This window comes from Chanos chanos, chromosome 13, assembly GCF_902362185.1.
Source record: "Chanos chanos chromosome 13, fChaCha1.1, whole genome shotgun sequence".
NCBI lineage: Eukaryota > Metazoa > Chordata > Actinopteri > Gonorynchiformes > Chanidae > Chanos > Chanos chanos.
Genome location: NC_044507.1, coordinates 23,355,082 through 23,378,766, shown reverse-complemented (window position 1 = coordinate 23,378,766; position 23,685 = coordinate 23,355,082). Strand labels below are relative to the sequence as shown.

The window sequence follows — 23,685 nt, the reverse complement described above, 5'->3', positions numbered from 1 at the left end:
CACACACACAGTTCAAAATCAGTAGCACAGGGCTCTGGCTCTCTGAGGCCACGCTGGCCCAGTCATGGATGCTGGGTGAGAGAGCACAGGTGACCCTGTTCCAGAACAGGGTTGTTTTTCCTCAATGAACTTTAAATAATGTTTAAGTGTCAATGAAACTCTCACGTGAGAATCCGCTCTTTTAAGTTTAATTGTTTGTTTTTTTGGAATCTTCTGAAAACTTGCGTGCACTTGTTTTAAACCCACTCTGTCAAGTCTGAGCTGGCTGTTCTGTATGGTGTGTGTAAAAGCTGTGTGGTTTATCTGTTATTTAAGACACCAGGCATTTACAGTCCTCTACACACACAACAGGCAGTGGATACTAGAATATTCTTGGAATAATTTTGAGAGAGAATGAGCACATGTCAGTGTCCCATTAAGAGTTGAACCTGTTTGTTTCATCTGTGTACACACACTCCTCAACCTTTACCCGTCTGTGATACATAGGACATCTTTTCTGTCTTCGAGAGGTTTTTTTGGATCCCTCTTTGATTTCACGATTACCTCATTACCTCATTAAATATTTAGTGAGGCATGTCCATATTCACCAGGTTACCTGTGAAAAACAGCTCTAATAACTATCAAGCTCCCTGACAGTCTCATAGACCTTGCTGCATTTTCATACAAAGTTCCCTTAAAGTTGAAAAAACCATGAAGCTGATTAAAATGGAAAATGAATAAAAGAACCCAGCACAGATGAAAGCAGATGAAGATCAGGGGGTGATTCATGACTGTTGTAACTCGTGAAGGAAAATTCTGTTTGCCGATTGGACATCCAAGGGTATCAGAATGGCCAATGCTTCAGAGTACATCTGACACCCTGTAAGGATGTCAAACAGGAATATGACCTGACACATGAGGTTCTAGAATAGGGCAATATGACCTGACACATGATGAAGTTCTAGAATAGGGCAATATAACCTGACACATGAGGTTCTAGAATAGGGCAATATGACCTGACACATGAGGTTCTAGAATAGGGCAATATGACCTGACACATGATGAGGTTCTAGAATAGGGCAATATAACCTGACACATGAGGTTCTAGAACAGGGCAATATGACCTGACACATGATGAGGTTCTAGAATAGGGTAATATGACCTGACACACGATGAGGTTCTAGAACAGGGCAATATGACCTGACACATGATGAGGTTCTAGAATAGGGTAACATGACCTGACACATGATGAGGTTCTAGAATACAAGAGAAGTATCTTCACTCTGGAAACATTAAGCAACTGAAAAAGGTTTTGCTCGTAAAAAACAAAACTGAACTTTGGCTTCAGTGCAAGCAGATTGGGTTTAAATGAAACATTCCTTTCCAATTTCAAAACCCTCAGAGTCAAGCAAGGTCACAAGGCTGGTAAAAAAGAATGTGCGTGTGTGTGATGGCCAGCAGCAGCCTGACAGATCAGCAGGCTGTTTAAGTGTTGTGCTACATTCATAAGGCCCAGCTGTATTCAAACAAACAGAGTGAGAAGAAAAGGCAGGGGGAGGGCAGGAGAAACGAGGGAGAGGGAGAAAAGAGGAGAACAGACAGCAGAAAGCAGAGTGCAGGGGGTGTCCTGGGAGAGGGGCGTGGTTTCCCGCCCCTCATTTTCCACCTCATTTGGCTGGACAGTGGGGAACAGTGACCCCATTTAGCCTGATCCTTTAACCTCACACACACACCTGCTAGATGTGTGTGACAGACAGAGAAACTGTATGTGTGTATGCATGCGTGAGATACAGAGAAACCGTGTGTGTGTGTGTGTGTGTCTGAGAGAGAGAGAGAGAGAGAGAGAGAGAGGGAGAGACAGAGAAACTGTGTGTGTGTGTGTGTGTGTGTGTGTGAGAGGGAGAGAGGGAGAGACAGAGAAACTGTGTGTGTGTGTGTGTGTGTCTGAGAGAGAGAGAGAGAGAGAGAGAGAGGGAGAGACAGAGAAACTGTGTGTGTGTGTGTGTCTGAGAGAGAGAGAGAGAGAGAGAGAGAGAGAGAGAGAGAGAGAGAGGGAGAGACAGAGAAACTGTGTGTGTGTGTGTTTGAGAGGGAGAGACAGAGAAACTGTGTGTGTGTGTGTGTGTGTGAGAGGGAGAGAGAGAGAAAATGTGTGTGTGTTTGATAGAGAGAGAGAGAGAGAGAGAGAGACAGAGAAACTGTGTACGTGTGTGTTTGATAGAGAGAGAGAGAGAGGGAGAGAGGGAGACAGAGAAACTGTGTGTGTGTGTGTGTGTGTGAGTGAGAGTGTGTGTGTTTGAGAGAGAGAGAGGGAGGGACAGAGAAACTGTGTTTGTGAGTGAGAGTGTGTGTGTGTGTGTGTGTGTGTGTGTGTGTGTGTGTGTTTGGGGAAGTGGAGGGCACAGTGGACTCTAATTCTATATATACTATAGCTCCTCCAGCTCTCACTCTTCAAAATATTAATACTAAAGCTTTGACCCGTACCTTAAAATCCTGACTGCGCCAGACAGACAGACAGACAGAGACAGACAGACAGAGACAGACAGACAGAGAGAGAGACAGACAGACAGAGATAGATAGATAGATAGATAGATAGATAGATAGATAGATAGATAGATAGATAGATAGATAGATAGATAGATAGATAGATAGATAGATAGATAGACAGATAGATAGACACAGTGTTTTTGCCAAACAGCAACTGAGTAGATTTTAAATAAACAAACTTTGAGATTTTTTTTCTTTTTCTTTAAATTGTGAAGTTTAAGGATTTTGAATTTATTGAAAATAGTATGATGACATCATAGTTAAACAGTTAAGCGAATCATAGCAGCTGTATGCAGGTCTGTTGTGTCACTGTCCGTGACCGTCAGCCCTCTGTCATTCCCTTATCATAAATGTAGTGAAACAGAAAAAATGGGAAGAACGACAGACAAACACATAACTACATCAAAATCCAAATGCACAAGAACGCACGAACAGAGAATGTAACCAGAAACCAGACATAACAGGAGTAACAAATATGGACTGAGCCAATGAGAAAAGCATGTATTTTTTACTGCGGTGAAAACACAGTCATAAAACCATACTCTCCCCACTAACACACTTTCCTCAACCTCCAGCTGCACTTCCCCTCCTCTAATAGAGAACAGGCTCTTCGTTAAAACAGTTTGTCTCGTTAAGTCTTAGTGCTTATCCACTCAGATAATCATCTCCCAGTCTCCTCCAACTTCTTATGATCCAGCACTCTTTTCTATACATATGTACATCAACGTTGTCCTAAAATCCTCTGCTTCATTCACCTTTCTACAGTTAGGGGTATGCAGGAGTTAGGGAGCAGTGTTAGAGGTGTGTAGGAGCAGAGTTAGGGGAAAGGAGGCATTAAGGAGCACAGGCAGGGGCATGTAAGAGTTAAGGAGCAGGGTTAGGGGTGTGTAGGAGCAGGGTTAGGGGTGTGTAGGAGCAGTGTTAGGGGTGTGTCGGAGCAGTGTTAGGGGTGTGTAGGAGCAGTGTTAGGGGTGTGTAGGAGTTAAGGAGCAGGGTTAGGGGTATGTAGGAGCAGAGTTAGGGCTGTATAGGAGTTTAGGAGCAGTGTTAGGGGTATGTAGGAGCAGTGTTAGGAGCATGTAGGAGCAGTGTTAGGGGTGTGTAGGAGCAGTGTTAGGGGTGTGTAGGAGCAGGGTTAGGGGTGTGTAGGAGCAGGGTTAGGGGTGTGTAGGAGTTAAGGAGCAGTGTTAGGGGTGTGTAGGAGTTAAGGAGCAGTGTTAGGAGAATGTAGGAGCAGGGTTAGGGGTGTGTAGGAGCAGTGTTAGGGGTGTGTAGGAGCAGTGTTAGGGGTGTGTAGGAGCAGTGTTAGGGGTGTGTAGGAGTTAAGGAGCAGTGTTAGGGGTATGTAGGAGCAGTGTTAGGGGTATGTAGGAGCAGTGTTAGGGGTGTGTCGGAGCAGGGTTAGGGGTGTGTAGGAGCAGGGTTAGGGGTGTGTAGGAGTTAAGGAGCAGTGTTAGGGGCATGTAGGAGCAGTGTTAGGGGTGTGTAGGAGCAGGGTTAGGGGTGTGTAGGAGCAGTGTTAGGGGTGTGTAGGAGCAGTGTTAGGGGTGTGTAGGAGCAGGGTTAGGGGTGTGTAGGAGTTAAGGAGCAGGGTTAGGGGTGTGTAGGAGCAGTGTTAGGAGCGTGTAGGAGCAGTGTTAGGGGTGTGTAGGAGCAGGGTTAGGGGTGTGTAGGAGTTAAGGAGCAGTGTTAGGGGTATGTAGGGGCTGAGGACTGGGATGCAAGACTGGTCCTCGTCTGACTGGCTGAGGCAGCCACAGCTTCTGATTGGCCAAGAAGCGCATCACTCTCTTTGGGTTCAGAGTCTGGGCTCTCCTCCTCCGAGCTGGAGGTAACGTACAGACCCAGAACCTCCTGTACTTTTACTGGCAGCTCCTACGACAGTAGAGACATATACATTAGAGACAGTAAATTATCGGATTATATCCTTGTCCATTTGAGCGCAGCAGCATGGTGTCCTACCTTACAGCCTGCTAACTGCAGGTAAATGGCCTCAGCATCACACAGAACAGTGTGCAGATCCAGCTTCATGGTCAGCTCATTGATGTGCTGAAACACACACACACACGTACACGCATACACACACACGTATACACACGCGTATACACACACGCACATGTTAGAAATGAGACAATGACATGTCACCACATTTAAAAGACCTTACTGGAGCAGTGGGCACTCAGACACTGGGGTCAGGGGGCGAAATAGAGATCATCTGTAAGCATAGGCGGTAATGAAGTTCCTCCTCCATTACATACTCTGTGCCACTTTCAACATAACGCTTTTCAGACACGAACACTTAAGTCTTCACACAAAGTAATCTCGGCTATTCGCTGCACTTGTAAACCTAAAATTATTCTGTCACCTGACAGAGTAACATCTGAGATCATGTATACAGCCATCAGCCTCTCCCCCAAACCACGCTGCCAAGCACACCTTCAGTATTGTGTTGAAGTCATGGTCCGAACCAATCAGCTCCCCCCTCTGAGACTCCAGAATGGAACAGGCCATCAACAGGTGGAAGTTTTCACATGGCAGACGTGTCCATAGAACCTGCCAGAAAACACAAAGCTGCTACACTGCTTGTGTAAACACGGTGTTTTGTGTAGGACAGTGCAGGCATGTCTTAGGTCATGGGTATTTACAGTTGTACCAGGGAAGAGAATAAGGGAAGACAAAGGAAGAAAGAAAGAAAAAAAAACAGGTTGACTGCACTTACCTCCCACAGGCTCAAGATGTCCTCAAAGGAGAACTCTCGTTTAAACCAGATCAATAACCAACGGAAACAAAAACAGAGGGAACCACTGTCCTGGGAGTCTGAGGAAGAGATACACCATTTAACTACAGCTCCTTACAGCTCGTTCGTTTAATCCAGAATTTCACCTCAGCACACAAAGCCCTCTCCTAAATCACTGGATACTTTTAGTACATGACTGATGAAGCTTATTCCACTGTCACAACTCACAGCACTCACTCTAACCAGTCAGGACTGACAGAACCCACTCTAACCAGTCAGGACTGACAGAACCCACTCTAACCAGTCAGGAATGACAGAACTCACTCTAACCAGTCAGGACTGACAGAATTCACTCTAACCAGTCAGGACTGACAGAACTCACTCTAACCAGTCAGGACTGACAGAATTCACTCTAACCAGTCAGGACTGACAGAACCCACTCTAACCAGTCAGGACTGACAGAACCCACTCTAACCAGTCAGGACTGACAGAATTCACTCTAACCAGTCAGGAATGACAGAACCCACTCTAACCAGTCAGGACTGACAGAATTCACTCTAACCAGTCAGGACTGACAGAACTCACTCGAACCAGTCAGGACTGACAGAACTCACTCGAACCAGTCAGGAATGACAGAATTCACTCTAACCAGTCAGGACTGACAGAACCCACTCTAACCAGTCAGGACTAACAGAACCCACTCTAACCAGTCAGGAATGACAGAACCCACTCTAACCAGTCAGGACTGACAGAATTCACTCTAACCAGTCAGGAATGACAGAACCCACTCTAACCAGTCAGGACTGACAGAATTCACTCTAACCAGTCAGGACTGACAGAACTCACTCTAACCAGTCAGGACTGACAGAACTCACTCTCCCGCATCAGTACTGACAGAACCCACTCTAACCAGTCAGTACTGACAGAACTCACTCTCCCGCATCAGTACTGACAGAACCCACTCTAACCAGTCAGTACTGACAGAATTCACTCTCCCGCATCAGTACTGACAGAACTCACTTTAACCAGTCAGGACTGACAGAATTCACTCTAACCAGTCTGTACTGACAGAATTCATTCTAACCAGTCTGTACTGACAGAATTCACTCTAATCAGTCAGGACTGACAGAACCCACTCTAACCAGTCAGGACTGACAGAATTCACTCTAACCAGTCAGGACTGACAGAACTCATTCTAACCAGTCAGGACTGACAGAATTCACTCTAACCAGTCAGGACTGACAGAACCCACTCTAACCAGTCAGGACTAACAGAACCCACTCTAACCAGTCAGGACTGACAGAATTCACTCTAACCAGTCAGGAATGACAGAACTCACTCTAACCAGTCAGGACTGACAGAATTCACTCTAACCAGTCAGGACTGACAGAACTCACTCTAACCAGTCAGGACTGACAGAACTCACTCTAACCAGTCAGGAATGACAGAACCCACTCTAACCAGTCAGGACTGACAGAATTCACTCTAACCAGTCAGGACTGACAGAACCCACTCTAACCAGTCAGGAATGACAGAACCCACTCTAACCAGTCAGGAATGACAGAACCCACTCTAACCAGTCAGGACTGACAGAATTCACTCTAACCAGTCAGGACTGACAGAACTCACTCTAACCAGTCAGGACTGACAGAATTCACTCTAACCAGTCAGGACTGACAGAATTCACTCTAACCAGTCAGGACTGACAGAACCCACTCTAACCAGTCAGGACTGACAGAACCCACTCGAACCAGTCAGGACTGACAGAATTCACTCGAACCAGTCAGGACTGACAGAATTCACTCGAACCAGTCAGGACTGACAGAACTCACTCTAACCAGTCAGGACTGACAGAATTCACTCTAACCAGTCAGGACTGACAGAACCCACTCTAACCAGTCAGGACTAACAGAACCCACTCTAACCAATCAGGAATGACAGAACCCACTCTAACCAGTCAGGACTGACAGAATTCACTCTAACCAGTCAGGAATGACAGAACCCACTCTAACCAGTCTGTACTGACAGAATTCATTCTAACCAGTCTGTACTGACAGAATTCACTCTAACCAGTCAGGACTGACAGAATTCACTCTAACCAGTCAGGAATGACAGAACCCACTCTAACCAGTCAGGACTGACAGAATTCATTCTAACCAGTCAGGACTGACAGAATTCACTCTCCCGCACCAGTACTGACAGAATTCACTCTAACCAGTCAGGACTGACAGAATTCACTCTAACCAGTCAGGACTGACAGAACTCACTCTAACCAGTCAGGACTGACAGAACCCACTCGAACCAGTCAGGACTGACAGAATTCACTCGAACCAGTCAGGACTGACAGAATTCACTCTAACCAGTCAGGACTGACAGAACTCACTCTAACCAGTCAGGACTGACAGAATTCACTCTAACCAGTCAGGACTGACAGAACCCACTCTAACCAGTCAGGACTAACAGAACCCACTCTAACCAATCAGGACTGACAGAACCCACTCTGACCAGTCAGGACTGACAGAATTCACTTTAACCAGTCAGGAATGACAGAACCCACTCTAACCAGTCTGTACTGACAGAATTCATTCTAACCAGTCTGTACTGACAGAATTCACTCTAACCAGTCAGGACTGACAGAATTCACTCTAACCAGTCAGGAATGACAGAACCCACTCTAACCAGTCAGGACTGACAGAATTCATTCTAACCAGTCAGGACTGACAGAATTCACTCTCCCGCACCAGTACTGACAGAATTCACTCTAACCAGTCAGGACTGACAGAATTCACTCTAACCAGTCAGGACTGACAGAATTCATTCTAACCAGTCAGGACTGACAGAACCCACTCTAACCAGTCAGTACTGACAGATTTCATTCTCCTGCGTTAGTACTAACAGAACTCATTCTAACAAGTCAGGACTGACAGAACCCACTCTAACCAGTCAGTACTGACAGAATTCACTCTAACCAGTCAGGACTGACAGAATTCACTCGCCCGTATCAGCACTGACAGAACCCACTCTAACCAGTCAGTACTGACGGAACTCACTCTAACCAGTCAGTACTGACAGAACCCACTCCAACCAGTCTCAGTCACGTTGAGATGGATTGCGTAAGTGAGTATTTCTTTGAAGAACAGTTCAGTTATCGCTGATATAGAGTAGTGTGGATAAAATATTATTAGCCTATCACACTGACTTCCCAACATGTAAAGCCTCCGGCAGTTATTTAGAATATTGAGCTTTTTGTTACCGGCCATAAAACTGGGCAATATATACATAGTTCCACAGTTATTCCCACAACTGATGTATGGACTAATCTTTTAAAATCCTGGTTACTGAGAACATAGAAGACTGTGACATGAGTATATGGGTGAGAAAGACTGATATGACTGATTGGTTGATTACATTATTGACTGACTGATTACCAAGGTAGTCACAGAGCTCTGGGTCGAGTGCTCTGAGGAGCAGACTCAGCTGGAGGAGCTGCTGTTTCATCGCCTCCTGCGACTCCTCAAAGTTTTGGTGCTGAAACAAAGTAAAGAAATTAAAGAAAGAGAGAAACAAGGAAAGAAATTAAAGAAAGAGAGAAACAAGGAAAGAAAGTAAAAATGTGTTCAAAATTGTTGAGAATGTGTGAATGATGCACTGTGTCTATACACAGTCATTCATTCATTCATTTTCCAAGCTGCACATCCTAATTAGGGTCACGGGGTGTTGGAGCTTATCCCAGCGCTCACTGGGCGAATAGCAGGGGAAACCTAATACAAGCACTTTATCACAAACCAGAGAGGCCATGTCTGCTCTTGAAGGGGCAGCACTAAAACTTCCACGAATTTCAGTTTCTCTCTGCTCAATTGTGCAAATGCTCGATTTGGTGAGTGGCAAATTCAAATTTTGCTTTTTGGAACCTTCTGAAATTTGTGATTTTTTCCAAATATTTTCGATCTGCAGCTGGTTGAATCCGCAGATGCAGAACCAGTGGAAACGGAGGGCTGACTGTGTGTGTGCTTGTGTGTGTGTGTGTGTGTGTATGTATGAATATATGTATGTATACATGTGTATGTAAATAAATAAATAGCCTATATACATACATACATATATATATACACACACACACACACACACATACATACACACATACACACACACACATATATATATATCACAGACTAAACTCATCATCAGTCTAAACTCATCACACAGACTAAACTCATCACACAGTCTACACTCATATTCATCATAACAGTCTAAACTCATCACCACAGACTAAACTCATCACACAGACTAAACTCATCACACAGACTAAACTCATCACCACAGACTAAACTCATCACACAGTCTATACTCATATTCATCATAACAGTCTGAACTCATCACCACAGACTAAACTCATCACCACAGTCTAAACTCATCACCACAGATTAAACTCATCACACAGTCTATACTCATATTCATCATAACAGTCTAAACTCATCACCACAGACTAAATTCATCATCACAGACTAAACTCATAACACAATCTACACTCATATTCATCATAACAGTCTAAACTCATCACCACAGATTAAACTCATCACACAGACTAAACTCATCACACAGACTAAACTCATCACACAATCTACACTCATATTCATCATAACAGTCTAAACTCATTACCACAGATTAAACTCATCACACAGACTAAATTCATCACACAGACTAAACTCATCATCACAGACTAAACTCATCATCACAGACTAAACTCATATTCATCATAACAGTCTAAACTCATCACCACAGACTAAACTCATCACACAGACTAAACTCATTACCACAGATTAAACTCATTACCACAGATTAAACTCATCACACAGTCTATACTCATATTCATCATAACAGTCTAAACTCATCACCACAGATTAAATTCATCACGCAGACTAAATTCATCACCACAGATTAAACTCATCACGCAGACTAAACTCATCACCACAGACTAAACTCATCACCACAGACTAAACTCATCACACTGTCTACACTCATATTCATCATAACAGTCTAAACTCATCAACACAGATTAAACTCATCATAACAGTCTAAACTCATCACCACAGATTAAACTCATCACACAGTCTACACTCATATTCATCATAACAGTCTAAACTCATCACCACAGACTAAACTCATCACACAGACTAAACTCATTACCACAGATTAAACTCATTACCACAGATTAAACTCATCACACAGTCTATACTCATATTCATCATAACAGTCTAAACTCATCACCACAGATTAAATTCATCACGCAGACTAAACTCATCACCACAGATTAAACTCATCACGCAGACTAAACTCATCACCACAGACTAAACTCATCACCACAGACTAAACTCATCACGCAGACTAAACTCATCACCACAGACTAAACTCATCACACTGTCTACACTCATATTCATCATAACAGTCTAAACTCATCAACACAGATTAAACTCATCATAACAGTCTAAACTCATCACCACAGATTAAACTCATCACCACAGATTAAACTCATCACCACAGACTAAACTCATCACACAGTCTACATTCATATTCATCATAACAGTCTAAACTCATCACCACAGATTAAACTCATCACCACAGATTAAACTCATCACACAGACTAAACTCATCATCACAGACTAAATTCATCACGCAGACTAAACTCATCATCACAGACTAAATTAATTAGACAGACTAAACTCATCACCACAGATGAAGCTTGCCAATAGCTTTGAACTGACAGTTGACCATGGCCAGTGACTGTGTACTGACCACGAGCTGCATAAAGCCAGTCAGACACCAGAAAGACTCCACTTCATTCTGTGTCACAAAGAGGAGAGGAGACAAGAGATCACTCATTCCCTGGACATAACCTGGAGAAAAGAGAAAGACAAAACCAGTTAAACTAGCCTGTTGGTCATAGTCCAATATGTTATTCTGTGATAGTTCTACTCTTAGTCTGTGATTTGATCCCAGACATAAGAGCCTGCATAGATATTAAAATGAACAGCAGATCAGGACCATGATCTTACATCAGCTACACAGTGAATGTTCAGGCCAGAGTGTGCTCAGCAGAGTGTGCTCAGGTCCACAGGTGTTAATGGTTGTCAGTGGAGGAATAAGTTGCTAAAGTTTCACATATCAGACATGGTCTATCTCAGATGACTGTCAACGACAGAAAAGGCCGCAAGGTCCACCCTGTTATGTCACACTGCTGACCCATATCAGTCTGAACTGAGATAAATCTACAGCTCACAGACTGTCACAATCTCCTTACATCAGTCTGAACTGAGACAAACCTACAGCTCATAGACTGTCACAGTCTCCTTACATCAGTCTGAACTGAGACAAACCTACAGCTCACAGACTGTCACAGTCTCCTTACATCAGTCTGAACTGAGACAAACCTACAGCTCATAGACTGTCACAGTCTCCTTACATCAGTCTGAACTGAGATTAACCTACAGTTCATAGACTGTCACAATCTCCTCACATCAGTCTGAACTGAGATAAACCTACAGCTCATAGACTGTCACAATCTCCTCACATCAGTCTGAACTGAGATAAATCTACAGCTCACAGACTGTCACAACCTCCATACATCAGTCTGAACTGAGATAAATCTACAGCTCATAGACTGTCACAGTCTCCTCACATCAGTCTGAACTGAGATAAACCTACAGCTCATAGACTGTCACAACCTCCATACATCAGTCTGAACTGAGATAAATCTACAGCTCACAGACTGTCACAATCTCCTTACATCAGTCTGAACTGAGACAAACCTACAGCTCATAGACTGTCACAGTCTCCTTACATCAGTCTGAACTGAGACAAACCTACAGCTCACAGACTGTCACAGTCTCCTTACATCAGTCTGAACTGAGATAAACCTACAGCTCATAGACTGTCACAGTCTCCTTACATCAGTCTGAACTGAGACAAACCTACAGCTCACAGACTGTCACAATCTCCTTACATCAGTCTGAACTGAGATAAACCTACAGCTCATAGACTGTCACAACCTCCATACATCAGTCTGAACTGAGATAAATCTACAGCTCACAGACTGTCACAATCTCCTTACATCAGTCTGAACTGAGACAAACCTACAGCTCATAGACTGTCACAGTCTCCTTACATCAGTCTGAACTGAGACAAACCTACAGCTCATAGACTGTCACAGTCTCCTTACATCAGTCTGAACTGAGATAAACCTACAGCTCATAGACTGTCACAGTCTCCTTACATCAGTCTGAACTGAGATAAACCTACAGCTCATAGACTGTCACAATCTCCTTACATCAGTCTGAACTGAGATAAACCTACAGCTCACAGACTGTCACAATCTCCTCAGATCAGTCTGAACTGAGATAAATCTACAGCTCACAGACTGTCACAGTCTCCTCACATCAGTCTGAACTGAGATAAACCTACAGCTCATAGACTGTCACAATCTCCTCACATCAGTCTGTACTGAGGAATGTGGGAATTTATTTTTCACAGGTACAACACTGCTGCTGCACTGGGCTGGATTCATATGCTGACACACTGCCATCCAGTGGCTGTCGTGCATCATAACACATTCATATGTTGACACACTGCCATCCAGTGGCTGTCGTGTATCGTAACACAGAGAGAGCCTTACCCAGGTCAAAGTTATACATGCAGTATGTCATCAGCACGTCGTGGAGCAGCGTCAGACCCGGGTTATCGTTCCCAGAGAAGAATGGGTTGTGCCTGTCTGTCCGATTTACGTCCCGCTCTGTCAAATCAGACCACTCACGTAAACCAAACAGAGTCACAGGTTCACCAAATAACCCAATCAGACGCAGGCATTTAAGGAAGAGTTAAACTGACCAATGAGGCTGCGATAGCCTCTGAGGAGGGAATTTCTCATCTCCTGTTCTTCACTGACTGATCTCCACTGAACCTTCATTCGGAAATACTCATCTCTACGCCGAGAGAGGGAAAGGGAGAGGTAGGGAGAGAGAGAGAGAGAGAGAGAGAGAGAGAGAGGGAGAGGGAGAGGGAGAGAGAGACATTTATCTTGCTATCATTAATTTAGTAGAAGCTCTTATCTAAAGCATGTCTATACATTTTGACAGGTCTGAGAGGCTTAACATTCAAGATAATTTCAGCACCAATGCTTGCCACAAAGCCAAACAAAACTCATTGCAGCAAACACGTTTACATAGTTGTAATCCTACTGTCAATGAGCGAGAAACACAACACAGCAAATACAGTGTGAATGAACATAGATCTAATATACAGGCCAATGCAGTGAGTGGAGAAGCACATAGAGAGATTCTAATGGTGTCCAGATATATATTGATAAAACACTCACGTTTTGACTCTCACAATCTGCTCCCTCTCCTCTGTGGTACTGTTACTCACGTTTTGACTCTCACAATCTCCTCCCTCTCCTCTGTGGTACTGTTACTCACGTTTTGACTCTCACAATCCCCTCCCTCTCCTCTGTGGTACTGTTACTCACGTTTTGACTCTCACAATCTGCTCCCTCTCTTCTGTGGTACTGTTACTCACGTTTTGACTCTCACAATCTCCTCCCTCTCTTCTGTGGTACTGTTACTCACGTTTTGACTCTCACAATCTCCTCCCTCTCTTCTGTGGTACTGTTACTCACGTTTTGACTCTCACAATCTCCTCCCTCTCCTCTGTGGTACTGTTACTCACGTTTTGACTCTCACAATCTCCTCCCTCTCCTCTGTGGTACTGTTACTCACGTTTTGACTCTCACAATCTGCTCCCTCTCCTCTGTGGTACTGTTACTCACGTTTTGACTCTCACAATCTCCTCCCTCTCCTCTGTGGTACTGTTACTCACGTTTTGACTCTCACAATCTCCTCCCTCTCCTCTGTGGTACTGTTACTCACGTTTTGACTCTCACAATCTCCTCCCTCTCTTCTGTGGTACTGTTCCATGGATAAAACCCAAGCAGAAACTTCCATACTTCCTTCCTCAGGGACGGAACGATGCCCTGCCAAAGACAGACAGAAAATGGTGCAAAAACGTACAAGGACAGACTTATTTCTATATCATACAACTCTGTCTTTCCACAGGAGACACATGAGTATCTGTAACTGCCCATCAGTATCAAACTGCCAGTGGAAAAAGGGTGTTGACAGATCCCTATCAGAAAGGTGTACAACTGTCCGTTTCCACAGTAATTTCCTAATATGGAAAAACGTACACACCCCTCTGAACACAATCTCCTTGACACGCTGAGGCTCTTTGACCCGTCCCTGTGTGTCAAGAAACTCCTCCCAGTGATCCAAGGGGGGGCCTCGCGTCACCTCTGGCTTAGGACCAAGCTCTGCCCCCTGCTGGTATACAGAGAGAAAGAAACTCAATGACACTCACCGCACTCTACAATATTTCATTAAGAGGCTACTCAGAGACAGCCAACTTAACTAATTCATCTCTGCAGTGCGTGTGTGTCTGTGTGTGTGTGTGTTAGGGATGTTCATTTTGAATTTTTTTTCTGACCGATAGTTGTGTGTACATGTGCAGAACTGGCCTAGATCTCCCGTGCAGGAAAATATTTTATAACTTAAAATAGCAAATAAATAAATAGCAAATAGTAGCCAGACTTCCTAATGTATAAACAGTTTTAACACAACGAAAAAACACACTGAATCCTTCAGCACTGAGAGCGCTGTCACAATAACACACACTGAATCCTCCAGTGATGAGGGCGCTGTCACAATAACACACACTGAATCCTCCAGCACTGAGAGCGCTGTCACAATAACACACACTGAATCCTCCAGCACTGAGAGCGCTGTCACAATAACACACACTGAATCCTCCAGCACTGAGAGCGCTGTCACAATAACACACACTGAATCCTCCAGCACTGAGAGCGCTGTCACAATAACACACACTGAATCCTCCAGCACTGAGAGCGCTGTCACAATAACACACACTGAATCCTCCAGCACTGAGAGCGCTGTCACAATAACACACACTGAATCCTCCAGCGATGAGAGCTCTGTCACAATAACACACACTGAATCCTCCAGCACTGAGAGCGCTGTCACAATAACACACACTGAATCCTCCAGCACTGAGAGCGCTGTCACAATAACACACACTGAATCCTCCAGCACTGAGAGCGCTGTAACAATAACACACACTGAATCCTCCAGCACTGAGAGCGCTGTAACAATAACACACACTGAATCCTCCAGCACTGAGGGCGCTGTCACAATAACACACACTGAATCCCCCAGCACTGAGAGCGCTGTCACAATAACACACACTGAATCCTCCAGCACTGAGAGCGCTGTCACAATAACACACACTGAATCCTCCAGCACTGAGAGCGCTGTCACAATAACACACACTGAATCCTCCAGCACTGAGAGCGCTGTCACAATAACACACACTGAATCCTCCAGCACTGAGAGCGCTGTCACAATAACACACACTGAATCCTCCAGCACTGAGAGCGCTGTCACAATAACACACACTGAATCCTCCAGCACTGAGAGCGCTGTCACAATAACACACACTGAATCCTCCAGCACTGAGAGCGCTGTCACAATAACACACACTGAATCCTCCAGCACTGAGAGCGCTGTCACAATAACACACACTGAATCCTCCAGCACTGAGAGCGCTGTCACAATAACACACACTGAATCCTCCAGCACTGAGAGCGCTGTCACAATAACACACACTGAATCCTCCAGCACTGAGAGCGCTGTCACAATAACACACACTGAATCCTCCAGCACTGAGAGCGCTGTCACAATAACACACACTGAATCCTCCAGCACTGAGAGCGCTGTCACAATAACACACACTGAATCCTCCAGCACTGAGAGCGCTGTCACAATAACACACACTGAATCCTCCAGCACTGAGAGCGCTGTCACAATAACACACACTGAATCCTCCAGCACTGAGAGCGCTGTCACAATAACACACACTGAATCCTCCAGCACTGAGAGCGCTGTCACAATAACACACACTGAATCCTCCAGCACTGAGAGCGCTGTCACAATAACACACACTGAATCCTCCAGCACTGAGAGCGCTGTCACAATAACCTCGTTAATAACCTCGTTAACGATAAATGTTAATCTCCTCCTCCACTCTCGGCTGATTAATGATGAGGAACAGCCAACAGGTTAACTAAACAGCCAACAGGTTAACTAAACAGAGATTTGACGTTGCATTTTTCAGACCTCAAAATAAAATAAACAGGCCAGACCTACCTCAGTCCTCAGCATAGCGGTGAGCTTGTCTACTGGTTTTTATTCACATTGTGGATGTTGGCTTCGCAAGTGGTACTGCATTGTGCTTGCACTACTGCTGTATTTCAATACTGCGTTGCATAGCTTACAAATAACCTGGTGGTCCATTGGGTGGAGATGGGCCCACACACAGTGCTTCATTTCGCTCAGACTCAGACAAATACGGCCGTGGCCCCGTGCGGTTAGTTACACGTGTGGATACGCCCCCATGCCCTGACTGATACATATAGCCTATTTTACCTTTATCAAGCAGCAAACTTTTTAAATTACTTTTAAAAAACCATACACCATACGTATATATACTTTTTAACTGTTTAACCGATAGTATTAATCAGCCAACATTCTTATTGTCGGTTAATGGTTAAACAGTTAATTATTAACATCCCTAGTGTGTGTGTGTGTTTGTGTGTGCGTGTGCATATGTGTGTATGTATGTGCGTGTGTGTGTGTGTGTGTATGTGGATATGTGTGTGTGTATGTATGTATATGCGTGTGCACATGTGGATGTATATGTATATGTGTGTGTATATATGTATGTGTATCTGTATGTATACATGTATGTGTTTGTGTGTGTGTATGAATGTATATGCGTGTGCACATGTGGATGTATATATGTGTGTGCCTGTGTGTGTATGTGTATGTATATGTATATGTGTATGTGTTTGTGTGTGTGTGTGTGTGTGTGTTTGTTTTTATTACACTTCTAATTTTAGGATATTAAAGTGTTAATATAAGTGTTCTTCAATAAACTATTATAATAATTATGAACACTTAAATGGTTTATGGTTTTTATAAACCCAGCAATAAACATCTATAACCATAATCATTGAAAAGAAAATCATTTTAAAACTAACGTTCAGTTCCTAATCCACGCTTAAGCCAGTAAACTCTAAACTAATAGATGACTGTGTGAACACTGTGAACCTCCGCCACCACCCGCCCTAATCAGAGGACGCCACCGTGTGAGACACAGGCTGACTGAGCAGTGAGCACCGCGTGCAGGTGAACCACACTGCCAGAGCTAACCTAGGCTAATCTTTTGGCACATCAGCATGACATTATCGTGAGTATCAGGACTTTGAAAGATTGTGCAAGAAATTGTTGTCTATTCTGAGGAAAGAACCACATGGACTTGGAGGAAATTGCAGTGAGAATAAAGTCGTAATTTTACGGGGGGAAGTCATAATATTATGAGAATAAAGTCGTAATTTTAGGCTGTGTGTTATTTTAGAGGAGAAATATCAGAGGAGCAGCTTGCCACCTGTGTTAAAATGAGGGACGTGGAGCATCTTGAGAAGTTATACTTTAGTACAGGTTTCACAAATAACAAAATACTTCATCTTTTGGCACATCAGCACTAGAGCCTGATCGATAAGTCAGCGTGCCGATATTATCAGCCGATATGAGCTAATTGCAGAAAAATTGGTATCGGTGTTTATAACGGCCAATAAATGACAATTAAGAAAAGGAACGGAACACGGCTGGAAGGTCCGGACTCTTCAGCCATGTTATGACATTCATATCAGCCACGCCCGGTTCTGCTGCAGTGATGTGAAAGCCGGTCAGTCAAACACCAAAATCACATTTAACATTACGGTGGCTGAGTGGTGTAGACTGAGCTGTTGACAAACTTGATTGTAGGGTTATTTACAAAACAGTGTTGCACTTTTACCGAGTAAACAAACAACATTCCTTCTCTGGCAACATCACTTACAGCAGCTTATAACGCTGTCCCTTGCTAAAGTAGGTTATCCACAAAGCTAGCTAATGCCATGTTTATCAGTGGAGGACCGCTAACGTTAATGAGTGATTAAACTATAGCATTTAACTTATTCTGCCTCAGTGAAGTAAATATATCTGCCTAAATGAAGCAATGGTAAATATATCTGCCTAAATGAGGCAATGGTAAATATATCTGCCTAAATGAAGCAATGGTAAATATATCTGCCTAAATGAAGCAATGGTAAATATATCTGCCTAAATGAAGCAATGGTAAATATATCTGCCTAAATGAAGCAATGGTAAATATATCTGCCTAAATGAGGCAATGGTAAATATATCTGCCTAAATGAAGCAATGGTAAATATATCTGCCTAAATGAAGCAATGGTAAATATATCTGCCTAAATGAAGTAATGGTAAATATATCAGTCTAAATGAAGCAATGGTAAATATATCAGTCTAAATGAAGCAATGGTAAATATATCTGTCTAAATGAAGCAATGGTAAATATATCTGCGACTCGTATATCTGTAGTTACAGTCGGTGCACTGGAGATTATTAAACCAGAGGGGATATGCAAATAAACGTGAGCTGAACAAGCATCTGACATGGCTTGACAGCAAAACAAAGTTATTTAGCTTCTCTTTCAAACGTGTAGTGTTAAATCCCAATGTCACAAGTCCTTGATATGACATGACGACAGTCATGTGGTATTAGACGCATATTCGGCAGCAGTGTGTACTCTAGCTCACTGTATCAATTTACTGCATTATTTATCAAAACTTTAATATATTTTGTTGTACTTTTGTTCAAAGTACTATTTATGACAACAAAACAAGTTTATTTTTAAACTGTATTATGTCATGTTATCTTGGTGAGGACTCTTAAATAACTACACATAACAAATGTTAGAGAAAATCTGTGTTTATGTTATGGGTTTCTAAAAAAAGAATATCAGATCAGAATATCATTATCTGATTTTTAAATCACCAAATATCGAAATCAGTATTGGTCTGAAAAATCCTACATTGGTCGGGCTCTAATCAGCACCACGACTTTATTCTTGTAATATCACGACCTTATTCTCCAATTTTTTTCCCTAGATGTGGCCCTAACACTAGCTAACACTACCTAATTCGTAATGTTTTTTTTTCTTCCCGAAAACAAATAATTTTTAACATTTTTGTACGAAATAAATATTCGTGCGCGTATATGGATGTGTATGTATATCTGTGTGTGCGTGTGTGTGTGTATGTGTGCCTGTGGATGTATATGTATGAGTGTGTGCGCACGCGTATGTATGTGTGTATGCATATGTATGTGAGTATGTATGTGTGTGTGTGTGTGTGTGTGTGTGTGTGTGTGTGTGGATGTATATGTATGAGTGTGTGCGCGCGCGTATGTATGTGTGTATGCATATGTATGTGTGTATGTATGCGTGTGTGTGTGCGTGCGTCTTTAGCCCTGTCACTCACGCAGGCGATGAGCTCAAAGCCGGGCTCCTCATCAGTGCTGTTTGGAGCGTGAGCGTCCTGGGAGCCACGGCCGTGCTGGGACAACTCTTGGGTTCTCAGTGCTCCTCTGAAGAAGTTTGTCACCTTGGAGAAGCCCCCAAATGTAGTGGCATATGGGTCCTGGATGAACCTCTACAAGTACAGAGATGAGTTGAAATTAAACAAGTCCAGCTTAGGGGTGTGTGTGTGTGTTTTTGGTAAGGACATAATGACATGTAATTATGAAACATGCCCACAGTTACAGAGGGAATGGAAACGTGAAATATGTTCCATGTTCAGGAGGAGTGGAAAGCAGGTGCTGTAGATTCACCGAGACGAGATCCGAGGTTCCATCGTCAAAGAGGTGGAGTTCATCAAAAGACTGAGAGAGTGCTCCAGAGTCGTGAGGGTACGCCAAGAAGAGTCGCGCATCAACCGGAGACCTGAGAGAGAGAGGGGGAGAGGGAGGAAGAGGTTTGGGTACAGGCTGTTCTCTGGACGGAGGAGAATTGGGGGGGGGGGGGGGGGGGGGGGGGGGGCTACTCACGGTGTGAGTATGATGTAGCGTTGCAGGGCTCGGAGGAGTTCTCTGGTCCCCCCCCTGTGGAAGTGAAGGGGGGGGAGGGTTTGGCCATCTCTACCGGTCAGTACCAGGAAGTTTCTCCCCAAAGAGAATCGAGCGCGACGCAGAGAGTACAGCTCTGACAAAGGCAAAGAGAAAGAGCCCCACTGACCTGGGAACAGACAGAAGAAAGATGTTTAAATACAGCACTGCATATGACACAAAAATATACTGATCTGACGACAGAGGAAAGGAAGATATTTAAATACAACGCTCCATGTCACACACGGACATACTGGTCTTCACAGCGAAAAGGAAACAAAGGGAAAATACCAAGCTACACAGACAGACAGACAACAGACAGACAGACAACAGACAGACAGACAGACAGACACAAAACAGCCTTAAATCACCCTGGTCTATGTGAACATTCTGTTTATCAATAACACATGGTTCTAGAGTAATCAGTAGTTCCAGAGTTCCAGCAGTCCTCGGCAGGCGCAGTACCTGTATGTCGGACTGGGAGATGCTCTCTCTCTCTCTCACGTTTCACTGTGCTAATGACGGCCCAGTCTGGCTCATACCCAGGGTCAAAGTTTGTCTCCTCCTCTCCTCCATCTCCATCCTGGCAGGCAAGAGGGGAGAACAGAGGAGAAAGAGTCATTCAGAACAAGTCTGATGAGCCAGGAGCCAGCTGAACAGAGAGCTTTCTCATGCTAACCTTCCGTGTGTAAAAAACAGCAGGTGCATTCCTCCCTTCATCCTCCACTGGGCTCCACTCCAGTGCAGGCTCACCATCCTAAACATGGGGAAAAAAACAGGTAGACATCTTAGCCACAAGGCTCACTGTAATAAACAAACTTCCATTCACATAGCAAATGAAAGTGTTCTTCAATAAGTACATCTGAAATAACAAAATCAATATCTTTGATTGTTTTGTGATGGTTTGTATAGTCAGAAGCGAAATATATTGTGAAATATATGGCTTACTGATTGAACCCTGTCCTCCATGAGCAAATTATTCCAATGTCCCATTTGTTTCAAACTCATGCAGAAAAACTGGTTAAACTCCAAACACGGAATCCCCACAGTCAAGCCCAGCCCATCCCAAGAGACAGCATATCACAGCAGTTTGGTACAAACTACAAACAATCCTGTCAGTCTGATCACAATAACCGTACTTCTTCACAAATCAAGATACAAGGCAATGTTGGTTTAAAGGATTTGTAAAAATATAACTTGCTCCATGTTTATCTTGTCTGTCTCTGACTACAGAGATCAGGTCCCAGTTGACGGGTCTCCTGGTAACTGATCTGAGATATGAGGCCCTTTAGTCTAAATGAGCTTTAACGCTAAAACCTACAATGAACAGGGAGGGCAAAGTCACACCAGTGAACACTGTCTGTCCTATTGATTGGAGCTGAGCATTCAATGAGCAGACCGAACAGTCTGCATCCTCTCTGAGGAGATATTTTAACGCTACCTTTACATTGAAAAGCACCAGGAGTATCAACTAAACGGGCATTTTTTCTGGGGCTGTGGTTTATTGACGGTGCTATGCAGACGTGAGAAAAATGACACGGCTGGTCTTACTCTCTCCACAATGCGGATGAAGCCTGGGATGGAAGTGTCCTGGTTGTTCTTCTTAGCGTTTGTGTGGATGTACACCCCCTCTTTTTCAAAGATTAGCTGTGACAGAGAACACAACAATTTTAAATACAGGGGTAGGGGCATATCTTGTGAACAAATCTTCTGATAATGAGATAAACACGAAAACCATTCCTTTACATAACAACATTTTGTACTGAGTGAAAGGTGAGCAGCAATTACTTACTGCCGAGGTCACTATTACTGACGCGTCGGACAAGTTTAGTACAGTCATATAAAGCCTATGAACGCTTGAACGTCATTACGAAGTGCTCAGGCTCAGAAAGGTGTTAATAGACACATCTTGGTGATATCGTGGGTTTGTGTCTTTGAAGATTAGCTAGTTCAAAAAAGGCATTACCTTAAAGCGTTAAGATGTAACGACTATGTTGAAGCCGTATGAAGTTAGTGACTTGAGTTTGTCCGATACGAAGTAAAAGTCTTGTCTTCAAAAACTCACCTCATGACGTTGGCTAATACTGACACTATATCATAAGGTTTCCTGTACTTGACATTCTGAATAAGAAAAAAATTCAAATTTCCCTTCAAATTTCATATCACAGTAATGTCGAGGCTTACCTTGTGACTCTCTGGTTTCGCCTCCATTCTTCCGTCTCTTACGTATTTGTGATCAAAACAACGCAGTTAAACGTCCCTTCCGGCTTCAAGATGGACCCGCCCTTGACCTGCATTCTTATTGGTTAATCATATAACGTAGTTTACGTATTCTCAAGTGGGGATGGAGATGTTATTTCCACGTGATTACAGCGGACAAAACCGATGACAAATGACTCGGCAGTGTGTGACACAATGGCTCGAAACCGACGGCAGAGCAGGCGGCGAGAAGGGGCAAGATAGTGTGCTTTTGAACAGATCAACTCTATAGTAACAAGGTTAAAAAAGAAAGAAAAAAAGTTAGACTGGCACTGTCTTTTTAAGTGTCAGAGGTGTAGCCCAAATAAGTAGCTAACTATCTTTGTTTTTATGTTTTATGAGAAAAATGCTGTCTTTTGTCCAAGAATGTCATGCTTGTGTGACGCATTTGAGGCAGTAATCATCCAGCCGGGATCATATAAACTGTACAGACCACGTTGCCAGTCACGAGACAGGTAAAGCAGACAGATGGATCCTATTAACTGTCGACATTAAACATACTTAATAGGCTGGGATGCCACCACTAACAAAGTAATACTTTACTCGCAAATATTTAAACTAAAAGTCATCTACTGCGACTTAAATTGCCTTTTGAAGTCTATTGTAGTAACAACGAAACAGCCATGTCTTCTTTGGTGTGTGTAAAATATTGTAAAATATTTTCTTGCCATAAATTATTATGTACAGTTAACTCCAGAAATATTGGCACCCCAAAGAAAGTGAGCAAATACATAAATATAACATAGATAAGACATGTAATGATCCTAATTGTCCTCAAATGTTTGGAGAAATACCTCACTATTCATTTAATAAAAATCATTCCAGCAAAAATGTTTATTCTGTCAAAAACATATGTGGCAAAATTATTGGCACCCTTGAAGAATGCTGTAAATAAAACCAAAGAAATTCATGTCTTTGGGGAAAAAATGTTTCTTGATATTGCTTTTGTGTCCAGGAACTTTGTTGTTGTCTATGACCATTTCCGGTTTCACTGGGGTGTAAATAGAAGGTAAGACATAGGTAAAATCTTTTTGTCATC

The 23,685-nt window shown here is 43.3% G+C and overlaps 1 protein-coding gene across 2 annotated transcripts; it reads right to left on the bottom strand.

Annotated features, from left to right (window-relative positions):
• Positions 1–2,768: 2,768 nt before the first annotated feature.
• tbc1d17 (TBC1 domain family, member 17) lies at positions 2,769–22,598 on the bottom strand. 2 transcript variants are annotated; one of them, XM_030789643.1, is made up of 17 exons: positions 22,572–22,598; positions 21,939–22,034; positions 21,067–21,144; positions 20,853–20,970; positions 20,331–20,517; positions 20,115–20,226; positions 19,766–19,936; positions 14,503–14,631; positions 14,182–14,285; positions 13,145–13,239; positions 12,933–13,049; positions 11,057–11,157; positions 8,692–8,791; positions 5,246–5,343; positions 4,963–5,079; positions 4,489–4,575; positions 2,769–4,401 (listed from the first exon to the last, which is right to left on the bottom strand). In XM_030789643.1, exons 1-17 carry the CDS (start codon positions 22,596–22,598, stop codon positions 4,216–4,218), a joined length of 1,923 nt encoding a protein of 640 aa, XP_030645503.1. In that variant the 3' UTR covers positions 2,769–4,215. The 2 variants fall into 2 exon arrangements, with proteins under 2 accessions (XP_030645503.1, XP_030645504.1); XM_030789644.1 differs by having other exon boundaries at positions 14,503–14,628.
• Positions 22,599–23,685: the final 1,087 nt, after the last annotated feature.

Coding starts and splice junctions, on each gene's coding strand:
- tbc1d17 (XM_030789643.1), bottom strand. CDS start 22,598: ATGGAGGCGAAACCAGAGAGTCACAAG. Junction 5,080..5,245: donor ACATCTTGAGCCTGTGGGAG/GTAAGTGCAGTC, acceptor GTTTTCTGGCAG/GTTCTATGGACACGTCTGCC. Junction 4,402..4,488: donor TGCAGTTAGCAGGCTGTAAG/GTAGGACACCAT, acceptor CTACTGTCGTAG/GAGCTGCCAGTAAAAGTACA.